A 14,836-nucleotide genomic window follows, 5' to 3' on the forward strand; every position below is an offset into this window, starting at 1 on the left:
CAGCCGGCCATGGCATTAGAGGGACCGACCACTCCAATACGGTCCGTTGACGTCCTGCAATAAATTTGTTGTATCTAGTGACACCGGTGATCATATTAAAAGATGCACGATTTCTTGTCCGCCATCTATACGACATGGAGGCAACGAAGGATTTTTGATCGGCTATTAGAGATTATCTCTTGTTCTGGTCATGAGAGAGACGAGAGATTCACGAAGAGTTATTCTATTAAATTTATAGCTTATTGGGGCGCCTCGATTGATAAACGTGGAGTATCTTACCAATTACCGCAGCTACAGTTATGTTCTGTTTGTTTTCTTTCAAAATTATATAATCTAACTTATAAATTATATAAGCACATAGTGATCTATTTATAGATTATCATAATCTAGATATCTAGATTACATAATCCACTCAATAATCTATGTTGTTTGTTTACCTCTTAACTTATTTAAGCTAGATTATATAATTTAAAAGTAAATAAATAGGGCCTTAGTTACCAATAGCTCATGCATGTGTATCCTTATAAGACATGTCTGTATATAAATCTCTAGGACTAACCTGATTTCACCACCTCTTCCGCATGTCACTCGTCTATCAAAATGAAGGATTCTAAGAAGAGAAGTCTCTTTCTCTTAAACACCAATCTAAATATTTAATACTAATATAGACATATAACCTACACTAACTAAAACCAAACCTAACCATTACAACCGACAAACTAAAACATAAAGATACTAATAAGAATTAATATAAATATGGCAGCTCAAATTTCTAACTAGCTGAACACATGCAACTATATTTTTATAGTGTATTTGATCTACCTAAAATCTTTTAGGTCTCTAACTAAATATATCTTTTCTTTAGACCTTAGCAATCAAGCCTGATATTTAAATCCATCGTGAAAACATGGAATAAAAGGATCATTACATTGCTTTTAGCTAGAGAAAAGTTTGAAGGCGACCAACTACTTGCATGCCTCCATGGTCGACGTGGACAGATAAGACCGGTGGTGCTTGTTGGGAGGAAGCAGGAAGAAAGAGGAAGAAATGGAGGAAGAAGAAGAAAGAAAGGAAATAAGGGTGCCGTATGTAGGCGGAGTGACGCAGGTGTATCATGTGGTTAGCGGTTTGAATAAATGTTTGTACACAGAGCCAGTGCGGATGATCTGCAAAGTTAGGCAGAGCTCCCACGCAAAGCATACTGAGGGAGAAAATGGTTTTGCTTGTTTCAGATGTTGTAGGTAACAGACCCAATAAATGTCTCACCCGTGATTTGATTCTTTATGCGCTTTTGCAAAATTAACCTAAACTGTCATGCCTTATGTCAAAATTTTATAACTTGTTCGGTTGACTGCGCCAGTTGCATGGCTTATACAAGAGTCAAGACCTTTCCCATTTTCCCCAACAGTACTGGAAACAGGTAAAGATCTCTGTAACTGTGTTGCTGTCGGTTAAAGAAAGGCACATGGAATCCGGGAAGCTCTCATTGTGTGCATTCGATGGTTCAGAGATGAGCCAGACCATTCTTGGATCAGGTGCATGCTTCATTTTACTCCCCTCTAATTCTCACCTAACATTCTTTAGAGGAATCCTGTTGGCGCAGTTATATAAGCACATGCGTTCAAGCGTAGCATAGAAGTTCTGGGAGGTTTCATACAATCATTCAGTGACACCGTTATGGCTTTTCTCAAGCCATCTCTCGTGTTCTGCTCTATTCTCACTTTTCTGAGCTTGAACTGGGGTCCATCTCATGTGTTTGCCAAGGTTTATATGGTGGTGATGGAGGATGACCCAGTCATTTCTTACAAAGTGAACCGCAAGCATGTAATGTATGTGCTTTCTGCATAGGAATAAGCTGGATTATATCATCTCCGGGCAATACCAATTACTAAGTATTTTATTCAGGAGAGGCGACGAAGCTCAGAAGTACAAGCGAGTGGCCACAACAAAGCATGATAGCTTCCTGGACTCATTTCTCCCAGTGGGATCTTACAAGAAGCTGTACAGTTACACGCACTTGATTAATGGATTTGCTCTTCATGCTGAATCTGAGAAGGTGCCTTCTTCATTGCTCTTAATTTTTCATACTGACTAGCTGCTTGCAAGAGTTGAAGACGTTATTAGTGAATGCCGGTTATTTGTTTCTATTGAAATTAACAGTTGAAAAATCATATTTGTTATATGTGTAACAGACAGTTAGAATTCTTAGTGGTGCAAAAGGAGTAAGACTTATCCAAGAAGACATCAAAATGGCCAAGATGACCACACATACACCAAGTTACATCGGAGCTACTGGAGTCTGGCCGCTCCTAGGTGGTGCTGAGAATTCTGGTAACGGGGTGGTGATTGGCATGATCGATACCGGGATTGACCCTAAGAACCCAAGCTTTGCTACCAGCAACACGTCAAGCCAGGCGGAACCACCACCGGCTAGTTTCAAAGGAATATGTCGTACCGGCAATAGATTTCCTCCGGATTCATGCGGTGGTAAGATAGTAGGAGCTAGGTGGTTTGCGCGTGCTGCCCAAGCGACTGGAGAGTTCAACGCTACAATTCACTATGAATCTCCTTATGATCCAGATGGTCATGGCAGGTCTGTCCAAATATCTATCTATCATATGCTGATCACTGTATTGGTTCATTTTATCCTCAAAACGCATCGCTAGCTGATCATAACAATGTCTTCACAGCCACACCGCATCGATTGCTGCTGGGAATTTCCATACACCACTAATATCCAGAGGCTACAACTTTGGGTATGCAAGCGGCATGGCCCCTGGAGCTCGGTGAGTTGGACTGAAAAGAACAATCCTTTTTGTCAGCATTTCAGACGTTGAAACTTGGAAGACGAAGAGGGGAAGCAGTGTATATAATCTTACGATCTGTTGGTTGTCCTTTCAGTCTTGCAATCTACAAAGCTGCCTATCCCTTCGGTGGATACATGTCAGATGTGATTGCTGCAGTCGACCAGGTTCTTAGATATACTCTACAGAACGCTACCGTCGTTCAATTCTAGCTGCATGCTAAACTGTGTTACTTGTATGTAGGCGGTAGAGGATGGGGTCAATGTTATAAGTCTTTCTATGGCTCCTTCTTCAGTTTCATCTGGGCCAGCGTCTTTCCTCAATTTGCTTGAGGCACAGCTGCTCCTCGCCACCAAGGCTGGAGTGTCGGTTGTTCAGGCCGTTGGCAATGCAGGACCCGATGCAAACACAGTCGTCTCTTTCAGTCCATGGATATTAAGCGTTGCTGCTTCAATGACAGACCGCACGTATAGAAAATCAATCGTAATTGGCAATGGGAAAGTGTTCTCTTGCGGCGTCCTTTCAGGTAATTCATGCAAACTTATCTTGGCTCTGTTGATCAATAAACTGCAGCATTTTATCAATTTGTTAGCACAATGCCCTCAGTATTTCCTTATGGTGGATGGGGTCTGGGGAATGTAATTTCTAGACAACCTTACCCTTGCATGACTGTACCTGATCTTGGATAGTGCCTGTGTTGCCAGCACCAACACCAGGTGAAACAATGTACCCACTAGCATGGGCTGATGATGTGGTCAATGAGAACTCGACCGATGGGTCTGTCAATTGCCAAGATCCAAGGGTGTTCATCAGACCTCTTGTCCAGGGAAAGGTGATCATCTGCATGTTCGACTCATCAAACTACTACGAAGACGATCCCAACCTCGCCGGTGTCATCCATACGATCGAGAGAATTGGAGCTGCTGGCGTCGTTGTCACTGATCGTTCTTCGGGTGACATCGACATTGACTATGAGCCTACATTTCCCACGACAGTCCCTTCCGCCATAGTTCTCAGGGGTTCCGACATGCGAGTAAGTTCCTGAGCAAGCTGAAATATCTTAAGAGAACACACCACAGGCAGCAGTGTTTTTTATCGCATTTTTTCTTCTTTTTGCTACTGTGTGCAGGCTCTACTGAGGTACTATAACAACAACACGGTTCGAGACGAACGTGGAAACGTGGTCAGCTTCGGAGCGACTATACGGATTACGGAGGGACGGCGTGCGAGCTACTCTGGAGAAGCACCAGTGGTGGCCGACTACTCCTCGAGGGGACCGGACGTGGAGAACGCACAGATGCAGCCGGCAGAGGTGCTGAAACCGAACGTCATGGCGCCAGGGAACCTCGTATGGGGAGCATGGAGCCCGACGAGCAACGCGCTGCCGGAGATCCAGGGCGAGGAGTACGCGCTCCTGTCCGGCACAAGCATGGCCGCGCCGCATGTCGCCGGGGTGGCGGCCCTGATCAAGCAGAGGCACCCGACGTGGAGCCCCGCCATGGTCATGTCGGCGATCATGACGACCGCGGACGTGACCGACCGCTCGGGCCGGCCGCTGATGGCGAGGAGCGACTCCGGCTCCGTGGACCCCGCGACGCCGTTCGACATGGGCGCGGGAGCCGTGAACGCGGCGCGCGCGCTGGACCCCGGCCTGGTGTTCGACGCCGGGTACAGCGACTACCTCCGGTTCCTGTGCGCGGTGCCCGGCGTGGACGAGGCCGCCCTGCTGCGCGCGGTGGGCGCGCCGTGCCCGGCCCCGGCCCCGCCGCGCGCGGGGGCGCCGCGCTGGTGCTCGGACCTGAACGCGGCCAGCGTGACGGTGGCGAACCTGCTGGGGTCGCGGCGCGTGGACCGGCGGGTGACGAGCGTGGGCTCGCAGAACGAGACGTACATGGCGTACGTGCGCGCGCCCGGCGGCGTCGCGGTGCGGGTGGCCCCCTCGCAGTTCGCCATCGCGCCCGGCGCGACGCGGGCACTGCGGATCGTGCTCAACACCACCGCGCCCGGGAATGCGTTCAGCTTCGGGGAGGTGGTGCTCAAGGGCGACAAGAAGCACCGCGTCCGGATTCCCCTCGCCGTGTACCCCGCCGCGGCACTGAGCCCATGATGAACTTGAGCGCAAGAAGAGTATACCGCTTGTAGTTACTCTGTAACGTACGCAGGCAGAGAGCGCGCGTTCCAGCGTATACGTACACGTAGACGTAGTACGTACATGTACTACCCGTTACTTGCTCTCCAATCGAGTTGCAGTTGCAGCCCCGCTCCAACGTCTAATTCTAAGGCCCTGTTTGGTTTTATTAGTCCTAGGACTAAAGTTTAGTCAAGGGACTAATCTTTAGTCCCTACCCTGTTTGGTTCTAGAGACTAAACATAAGCTAAACACAGTTAAAGCAGTATACAAATACTAAAATGCCCTCACGCTTGCCCCTGCTGCTTATACAAACACCTGGGCGTGCTTATACAAACAAACCGAGCACGTGCTTATACAAACACTTGTGCGTGCTTATATTTCAAATGAGCAAATGAGTTTCAAATATTCCAAATGAGTATACAGATGAGAAGCAACCACAAATATATTTCAAATATTCGAAATGCAGCTCGAGGGCAGTAGAGGAAATTTTGTTGTTTAGTCCCGTTTAGGAGCCCTTGGAGGGACTAGAGACTAAAGTGGTTTAGTCCCTCTATTAGTTCTTGTGTTTGGGGAATTAGGGACTAAAAGGAACTAAAAGGTAGGGACTAAATATTAGTCCTATGGAACCAAACAGGGCCTAACTCTGCTACGGGCTCCTTCCCTCTCATTCCACAACTCTACTACGACTATGAGTGGTAGCTCAGCTCCCGGGCGGCCGGGCGTCGACCTTGTCCTAGTATAAGAGGGTGTTTGGTTGGAGAGACTAAAGATTAGTCTCTAGTTTTTAGTCTCTTTTTTGCCAAACACTAGGACTAAAATATAGACTAAAATGATTTAGCCTTTAGTCCTTCACATAGGTGCTAAAAGAGACTAAAAACCCATAATTATCATGTTGTCCTTACCTTTTTTATAGATAACTAATATTATGAGTATATTTTAAGGGCATTTGAGTCTTTGAACAATGTATTTAATGACTTTAGAATCTATTTAGTCCCTAGAACCAAACATGTAGGGACTAAAGTTGTCCTAAGACTAAAGTTTAGTCCTAGGACTAATTGAAACCAAATATGGCCTAATTCCAGCTCCCGTCTCGATCATTCGCTATTTATTGAAAGTAGGAATGATTGATTGTCTATTGATTGTGTACAGACGTACATAGATATATCACAGGAGCAATCACAGCCACAATTACATTGATTTCTTCTTCCTGTCAAACTGATAGAACAATTTCACGTGTAGTAAGTTGAGCCAATCTTCTAGACACATTTTGCGAATATCTAAAACTTTACTTCCTTACAGGTTAATGCTAATTCAACCTGTAAAAACCTATCCAAAATCTGGGACAAGCAGAAAGTGAACAATGAACTAGAGAAGTACATGAGCAGTGCTTTTCAGCACATCAAGGCCATGTGCAAGTCTCTGGATGGGGGCGTTCACCGAGTTAATAGGGTTGCCCGCGCCACCCTCTTCAGAGGCTGGGAGGCGTGAGACCATTGACCGCACATCACAGATTCTTCAGCTGTAATTCATGTTCAACAGTGTTGGAGGACCAGTGTTTTGATACAATAAAATTCATCAGAAAGGGACGGCTTGGAAGGAGTCCGGTTGAAATAACATTCTGAGTGGTGCGTTTGTTGATCCTAGGTTACCAATGGTTGGTTATACAGTTCTTGGTGGTGATTATTAAAATTGTATTTAGCCATTTTATAATATTTAGAAAGTTTATTTGGTTTCGACAGAGTTCATGTATCTTTTCGTTCTTAATGAGATTCTGGTCCGGGGTTTGATGTTTGAAGATTCCAGATGTAAATTATCCGCAAAAGTTGCAGAAGAGATTCAAATAAGCCAGTTATCATCCACAGTTTAAATCGATGTTGTGACTGAGTTTCTCGTAAGCGCTAAGCCACCTAATAATTCAGTAGAAGAGGACACACTAAAGTCAATTACGGTCACCACTAGCCACCACCGCTGATTTGCGGCCCTTGCCGGCTTGCCGCCAGAGTTGAGTGTTGGAGCAGTGCCGGCCTTGTGATGCTGATGAACATCCTTGTAGGTTGCAGAGATGGAGCCTCCGTAAGGCCATCCTTCTTGTCAGCAATCAAAAACCATTAGCAGCAGGCACGAGTGCCAGCTTGCAAGCCCAGCTGCCAGGCTCTGGCGAAGTGGGCGCTGTGCAAATGCTGTCATTCGATTGAAGAAGCATCGGCATCGGCACCGTCCTTGTCCATGGCGGGCGTTGCCGCAGGTTCAGGCACAGGCACCTCTGTGGTGGTCGCCAGAGCCAGGTCGATAGGCTGGCCACCGTCCACAGGCGGCGTGGTTGGAGGGACCAAGGTTGTGCATGGCTTGTCCATGATCGGTGCGGCAGAGCTATCACCGAGGATCACCAGTGCCAGCTCACGCGGAGGCTCATGCTCCTTGTCCTTACATAAAAATAAAAATAAGGTGTAAAATTCTTACCAAATAAAAAAAAGGATGCTAGATTAGAAAATAAAAATAAACTCACATCTAATAAATAAAATAATAAGGGGACTAAAATTTGGAGACAAAAAACTTATAGCTAAGGAAAAATCAAACTACAGTGCAGTCCTTACAAGGAAGGAGCATACCACTAGACTATTATCACATTTTATAGAAAAACATTATTTATAAATTTATCTTTTAAACGTGATAAGCAAGTGTTGTAGACGGGATGCCGCATACCCTGTGGTCCGCCCCTGCCTGCCTGCGAGGCCGGCCACGGCGCTTGGGCTTCAAGGACGGTGCATGGATTTCGTCCTTGCCGGCAACAGCAACCGATGACATTGCAGCAACGGCCAGTGTCGAAGGAGAGCCATCCTTCCGCGGCCTGCCTCGGCCACGCTTGGGCTTGGCCTCTACCAGTACCACCGAAGACCCAACGGACGCCGGCTTGCACGAGCCGGCCTGATCAGCCTGCTCCACCGGGAGCTCCTCCTCATCAGCGTTCTCCTGGGGGCTGCGCTCGAACCGCCCCGTGGCAGTTCGCACGAAGAAGCCCTCGGCGACGTGCTTGCCGAGGTAGTGCCGGAGGAGCCTGTCGTGCGCGGGGGGCACGCCGGGGTGCCTGGCGCGGATAAAGGCAGAGATGGAGTCCTCCTCCGAGCCGCCGTCCTCGGCCAGCGCGTCGGTTGCCTCGCCGATCATCTGCAAACCAAACACGGCCACAATGTCAAGCGTGGTACTGAACCGGGTTGATCGGTGTAACCCCGGAGAAAGGGAAATCCTGCATTGATGGGCGCTCAATGGATCAACGTTAGCATAAGCATGTTCGGTAATAAGGCCGCTCTAGTAGTCTAGTGGCGTGGCCTCTAACTCATTAGAGGTGGCTGATATATACAACTAATTTCCTAGCACGTTCGATTGAGCAGATATTAAGAACGAATTAATCGCACTATGAAACTAATTAAGCCGTACTGATTAAGTACAAAAAACCAAAACAATATTTTTTGGATCAAAATAAAGAAATATCAAAAAGCAAAATAAAAGGGGAGCAGAAGAAGAAACGAGAATGGGGTGAACCGATCAACGAATCCGCGGTGAGCAGGGGCGGCGGGTAGGTATTAGTATTACCCAGCAGTAGGGTGGGTGATCCGGCGTGGCTTGGCGGCGCTTCCGCGCGACCACCATCGGCTGCGGCGTTCGCTGCCCCTCCTCATCCATCGGCCCCCGCTTCGCCTCTTGCACCGCGTCCACCTAGACAAGGGCCACCATTGCTGGGTAGGAATGCGGAATATCGGGTTCGGGCTCGGGCTCCTGCTGTTGTTCGGATGGAGGGCGAGGAGCAAGATACTACGGCCGATGGGCTGCCGTTTGATGGTGTTTGTATGTATGACTGGCCTAGGAGACCCGACTTTATTTTACCATACTGCCCTTTTGGTTACTTGCTTCCGGACGCCCGGTCTCCTTTATGTGACTGAGGTGTGAGCAGAGTTTGGTTGGTTAAAAAAAGGTCCCTGGGCTCAGGGCTGCAAAGCCTGTAAGGACTCTAGGAGTCAAGGTGAGTCAGTGTCCTACACCAAAATTTCACTTAACTAGAAAGGAAAAAGCAAACTTCAAACTTGAGTCGTCATTAACAAAAAAAACTTGAGCAGTCAATAGCAAATCCAAAGAATAAAAGGTTCAGGATTCAGCATCTATGTGTCACTGACACCAAAAGAGACAAATGGAGCTAGACGGGTCAGTCCAACATGTAGCGGTTGTGTCTGGTTAGGTGACAATAAACTCTAAATTTTACAGTATAATATTAAAGATTGTATCGAATCGGAGGATTAATGTCGGACCATATTTCTATCCATTTTGAACTAGATTTTATTTAGAGTCTAAAAAATTGTGAAGAAACATTACCAACCGGACAGTTTTTCTGTGTTTCGCAAAAACAAAACAAATCACCAGTGTGAAAGTGTGTGTTTGCGTAGATACGAAACAGAGGTCGACTAAGTCGCAACTCGCAAGCAATAGAGAGCGAAGACATAGCCAAGCGACGTCGTGGCCCCGTCCTCTCGTCAAGCAGATCTTCGTCCACGGGCGGCATGGATGGCCCGAGAGGCCTCGCGCCGGGGCGCGGGCGCGGGCGTGGGGAAGGGTGGACGGTGCCGCCGGAATGGATCGGCGGTTCCGGGTCCGGCCAGGGCGCCGTCCCCGATGGCTCGTGGAGTTACAGCTGGGGGTGGACATCGGGGCCCGAAGGTGGCTGGGGCTATGGCCACGGCTCGGCGCAGGGCCCCCGCGGCGCTGCAGACGGGTTTGCCTACGGCTACGGCGGCAGCGGTGGTGGAGGAAGCGGGCGTGGCGGATTTGAATTCAGCTTCGGTGGCCTATCTGGCGGTTTTGGCTGGCGAGCCGGTGGCGGGCCGTTTGGGGTTGGAGGAGGCCACGGCAGCTGGAGCGCGCGCGGTGGTGGGTTCGGCGGCGGCGGGAGGCAGCGGCCACCGCGAGGCCGCGGACGTGGCAGCAACTGAAGAAGGCCGATTAGCATCTGGGAGCATAGTCTATACTGGTTGTGGCATCATGGCATGAATGACTGTACCCGTAACAGTAATCAATACGCCTTTGCTTCAAACTGTGTTCAACAGTTAACACTCTTCTAATATATATTACTCCATCTGTTTTTTATTTATCGCGTTTTAATTTAAAAATAAAACGGATGACAAACATTCGAGAATGAAATTAGTATTACTTTTTTTTGAGTAAGCTACTCCCTCCGTTTCTTTTTATTTGTCGCTGGATAGTGCAATTTTACACTATCCAGCGACAAATAAAAAGAAACGGAGGGAGTAGTAGAATCGTGTTACTCCACGCTCCATGGAGCGAGAATCTAACGATGGTAGAACTCTACTTTTTTCTAGAGTAACATGGATTTACCCCCGGCAAAAACGACTGCTAGTCCCACTGAGCTTTTGCTTCTGAATCTGAAGCTCTGAGTTCATCACACCTGCCTATGTGAGCATAAAGCCAAACGCGCATAAAACAAGCTTTCAGGAGAAGAACAGCATGCGAATCAACTCAAGGGTGCTGAGATGTCCACAGCTGTGCAGTTCTGGGTCTATGTCAAAACTGTAAAGTCATTGCTGGTGCTGAGAACTAGACGATTTTTTTTGGCATCTTTACGAAAATCACTCAAAGTCCATTCTTGTGCCCATATTAAGAATGATGCTCAAACAACTTCCATATATGAAAAATGCTTTAGGAACCTGTAGCACCTAGCAGTAAGCCAGCGACAGTGCAAAATGCTCAAGGAACATAAAATGTTGCAATTTGCGCGGGCCTGAAAAACTTGAGAAAAGAAAACATGAAATCATGATACAATAGTATTTATACTGACGATGTTAGTCAAAATGAAATATCAGGATCTAAAAAATAGTTGGCAAGATGCTGAACAAGTGCAAACGAAGTTACACTTTGCAAATAGCAGTAATGAAACATGTAATATCTCATTCCATATTGCAAAGCATGATTTACAGCTATCCACGTCATTTGGCTGAGCTATTGCAAGCCCGCTCTAAAAAATAAACTGTCATAGCATGACCACAGGTTATCCTCCAACTATAAATTCATGGTAGAGTGGCAGCTAAGAATACAACAAATAATAAGGAATGTATGTAAATTGTCAAATATAGCAAATTCACTTGAACTTATTGCCATGTATATTCACACATTATTCTACATATTGAAAGCTAGACATATAAAATAACGAATAGAATGAGAAAGGAAAAAACTTGACCCCCATTGGCAACTAAAAACACTGATGTCTTATTTTACATTTTGTCACAACATGATCTAGATGAAGGCAAAATGAAACAAGTTCAAGTTCAGTTATGCTTAAAAAAACTGCAGATTCTAAACGTAATACAGCAAGTTTTTAAAAAATCAATACAGCCAGCCATCACACTCAACCGAGCCACAAAGGCATTTCTTCTTCTTGATGTTCCCATTGGCATCATGAACCTGATCTATTTTATAATTGTAGTGGTATGCTAGTTCTTGATTGGGTCGAATATCATCGCAAGCAAAGAACATGATATGAGGCACACTGATATCTTCGTGATCATAAAGGACGTTTTGTGCATATATGTTTGGGGTGCAATTGTGATTGATAAATTTTGCAAAGTTCCCCATCTCTGAAGCATCAACAGCAAATCCAGTTTCATTTTCATCATCTTTGCCCGGACCCTTCTGAAGTGACGGTATAGATCTTGATAGGCCCTCCCAAAGAGACTTATCATAATAATTGTGCCCAATAGCAAATAAATACTCATCATTCGTCCTTTTTTGTGCTTCTTCATCCTCCAACACTTCACCTATATATTCACACACAAAGCTTCCAGATGGTATGAATTCAAGAGTTCTCACACCCCAACCCATTGATTTTGTTTTGAAGATTTGCAGCCGAAACTTGAGCCCATGTTGGCCAACTCTGTTGTGACATGTAGGAGGGCACTTGCAAGAAGGACCACACTCATAAACGAGAGGTTTTGCTTCTACAATACGGCCTTTATCATTGAAAGGGATTTCTCCACCATTTTTCACTGCACATGCACACTTGTTTGAGTCTGAGCACCCACCTACACAATTACAACCGGCTGGAGGAGTTGGCCGGTAGTTACGGGGATATCGAAGGTGTGAAATGTAGCAATAGGGCATTGGACGCTCATCGGATATTTTGTTAACAACAGGTAGAGGAACTCTCTCCAATCCACGTGATAGATCTTTGATAATAACATTGTCGTTTGATCCAGAGTTCCCTGTTTGCAGAATTTCTTGGATGTCAATGTGCTTTTGTCCTTCCATTCTTCTCAGTCGGAACATATACACATAACGGTCTCCATGCTCTTTCTCCCTCCAGTACTTCTCAACAAGGTATAAACCACCATATATATATGCAGGAAATTTCTTTTTTCCATTAAAAGTGGTGAACCCATGGATAACACGGACTGGTGTATTAGTATCCATGCTCTTTTTAAGAGCCAAGTTGGTACCCTCTATCCTCTGATTGACTGCAACAGCCACCAGTCCAGTATATACGAAGGCATCCAGATTATACTTGATGTCATGAGATTGTGCGCATGACACGATACTAACAGCCACAGTTGTACCATCATCCTTCTTGGTACAATCAATACCTACCCTATGTGGGCGATGGAGACCAACAACACAAAGCTCTACCCTCAGATGGAAGATATCACCAGGATATATTCCAGGCACACTGCCAATATATTTCTCATCATCAAAATCTGTGCAGAACCGCTCCCTGAAGATTCTGTAAGCCTTTAGATCAGGCCGCACATTAAGCACTTTTTCCCTAGAATTATCTTCTTCATCTAAAAGGTCCCGATAAATTAAACGGAGATCCTGTAGAGACCGCATGATGCGTTCTCTAACAACGACACCTCCATTATTTAGCATTGATTCATCCTGATAATCATTATTAGTTTTCCTCTTCTTACATTCAGTATCACCTTTCACTGAGAAGTTATTCATAGCCGAAACTCTAACACCAGAATGAGCACTCGCATAACACCGCACGGTGCTTCTAGTTGCTGGGGTGCACTGTGTTGAACTACTGTCAAACATGTATGCTGGAAGATCAGGAGATTCATTATTGGAGCCAAAAGCATCAGAGAACGATCGCTTGTACCTGGCCTGAAATCTCCATGGTACAGCTGCCTTCCGTCCCTTGCGGACGTACGTTCCATTACCAATGCTGCCAGGAGTCGCCGAGCTGCAACCATTGGCTGTTGCTTCATTCTCCTTGGCTGCTCCATCTCCCATGCTACACCCCTTTGCGGCTTGATAAGAGGAATCTTCCAAGCCAACATTTCCCTCAGGGTCCTCTGACTCGAGTCCTGGAGCAGAAGAACCATTGCTCTTTGACCCGGTCTGATCCATAAACGGCTTCTTCAAACCCTTGGCAAAGCACTTCTCTGCTCCTACATTGCTCTCAATCACCTCAGGATCGCAAGCTGCTCCATCACCAGCACCCCTGAATTCCTGGGTGCGAGCGTCCTTCCAACTAGCATCACAGTTAGAGCTCCCCAGATTGTAGTCCTCTCCAGCCTCGACGCCACCATTTGCACCCCTGCTATTTCCAGTACCTTCCAATGGGGAGCTCTTCACCCAGCCTCCCCTTACAGACTCGCCCAGATTGCATGCATCTCCGGGTCCAGGGCGACCGCCATTTTCTACATCAGGACTCTTCAAACTCTGACTGCTAGTGCATCTCTCCGAATGCTCCTCTCCTCCGTCAACTTCCCCATTCTTCCCGCGGGTAGCCCTACCCGATCCGAATTTTTTTGCGTCTCGGAAAACGTTGGTCTCACCGCCGTCGCTCGCCGCCCCATCCGCTCGGCAACTTTTAGCATCAGGCGCGCCGGCGGTATTACCTCCGTCGCCGTTGACCGCTGCGTCATTGGCGGCCTGCTTGAGCGGCTGCCTGACGAAGCCGGGCTGGAAACGCCAGGGCACGAGTATTTTGCACCTCCGCACGCCGTCCGCCCTCGATGCCGGTGCCGCCGCCGCCCCAGTCTCCATCCAACGCCGCCGCTGCCCTGCTCGGACCCACCAGCAGACCCCCTCCAAGATCCCCTGCCCCTGGACACAGATTTGGAAGGGGGGGGGGGGGGGGGGGGGGGGGGGGGGGGAAAGCACGCGATGCCTCAGTTGAGTCAGTTCCAAGGTGAATATTCGGGACCGAACAAGCGGGCGAGCCGGTAGACCGGAGGTCTCCCCGATGCTTACCTGGAGATGGAAGCGGCCCGCGGTGCGGCGGAACGGTTCCGGGATGGGGGTTGTGGAGGATTTCCTTCCGGAATTGGCGGAGCTGGCAGAAGTGCGGCTGGCGGGCTGGGTGCCTCCCCACTCGACTCGAGCGGATGCAAGGTCGCGCTGCCTCGAGACGAGCGGTGCCACGGGTTGGCCCTTGGCCGAGCCGGCTCTTCGTCCGAAATTTTTTATTTTAGTCTTTTTTTTTCAAAAAAATCACGTTTAAGCCATTGAACGTCTTATTTTCTGTTTTGTACATTTTACTTGGCACCGTAAGATGTGACGGCGAGGCAACGTAGCTCGACGCTGATATCTAACGTGGTAGCGACGGTGAGGACGGACAAGACACCAACGTAACCTTCAGCTCGCTGTCACAGATCTTAGCGCTATTGCGCTAAGCTAGGAGCTTATAAATCGGTCGTTTCCTGATCGAGAGCTGCACTCAGTCATTTCAATCTTCTTCCAAGCCGCTAAGAGTTGCTCGAATCTTCGTATTCGAGTTGGAAAATTTTGTAGACCAAGGTATGGTGTCTCACTGATTCGTTTGTTACATATATTGCGTTGTATGGTTTCGATTAATTAGTTTTGATTATTGCTCATATTGCTATTAGTTATGATTTCT

The 14,836-nt window shown here is 47.3% G+C and overlaps 4 protein-coding genes across 4 annotated transcripts; 2 read left to right on the plus strand and 2 right to left on the minus strand.

Annotated features, from left to right (window-relative positions):
* The first annotated feature begins 1,609 nt into the window (after positions 1-1,609).
* LOC103646128 (subtilisin-like protease SBT2.5) lies at positions 1,610-5,099 on the plus strand. The gene is made up of 8 exons (XM_008670847.2): positions 1,610-1,829; positions 1,906-2,056; positions 2,193-2,593; positions 2,691-2,786; positions 2,902-2,971; positions 3,048-3,330; positions 3,509-3,837; positions 3,934-5,099. Exons 1-8 carry the CDS (start codon positions 1,678-1,680, stop codon positions 4,909-4,911), a joined length of 2,460 nt encoding a protein of 819 aa, XP_008669069.1. The 5' UTR covers positions 1,610-1,677; the 3' UTR covers positions 4,912-5,099.
* A 1,680-nt stretch (positions 5,100-6,779) lies between these two features.
* LOC100276457 (uncharacterized) lies at positions 6,780-8,782 on the minus strand. The gene is given in 3 exon segments (NM_001150244.1): positions 6,780-7,358; positions 7,639-8,100; positions 8,527-8,782. Coding segments are annotated over 3 exon segments (792 nt in total). The 5' UTR covers positions 8,617-8,782; the 3' UTR covers positions 6,780-7,118.
* Positions 8,783-9,208: 426 nt separating this feature from the next.
* Positions 9,209-10,070, plus strand: LOC100278161 (glycine-rich cell wall structural protein 1.8). Its single transcript, XM_020548205.2, has one exon. It carries the CDS (start codon positions 9,486-9,488, stop codon positions 9,912-9,914), a length of 429 nt encoding a protein of 142 aa, XP_020403794.1. The 5' UTR covers positions 9,209-9,485; the 3' UTR covers positions 9,915-10,070.
* A 1,111-nt stretch (positions 10,071-11,181) lies between these two features.
* LOC542090 (uncharacterized) lies at positions 11,182-14,254 on the minus strand. The gene is made up of 2 exons (NM_001111723.2): positions 14,191-14,254; positions 11,182-14,043 (listed from the first exon to the last, which is right to left on the minus strand). The coding sequence occupies exon 2, from the start codon at positions 13,981-13,983 to the stop codon at positions 11,323-11,325; it is 2,661 nt and encodes an 886-aa protein (NP_001105193.2). The 5' UTR covers positions 13,984-14,043; positions 14,191-14,254; the 3' UTR covers positions 11,182-11,322.
* Positions 14,255-14,836: the final 582 nt, after the last annotated feature.

Source organism: Zea mays, chromosome 2 (assembly GCF_902167145.1).
Source record: "Zea mays cultivar B73 chromosome 2, Zm-B73-REFERENCE-NAM-5.0, whole genome shotgun sequence".
Taxonomy (NCBI): Eukaryota; Viridiplantae; Streptophyta; class Magnoliopsida; order Poales; family Poaceae; genus Zea; species Zea mays.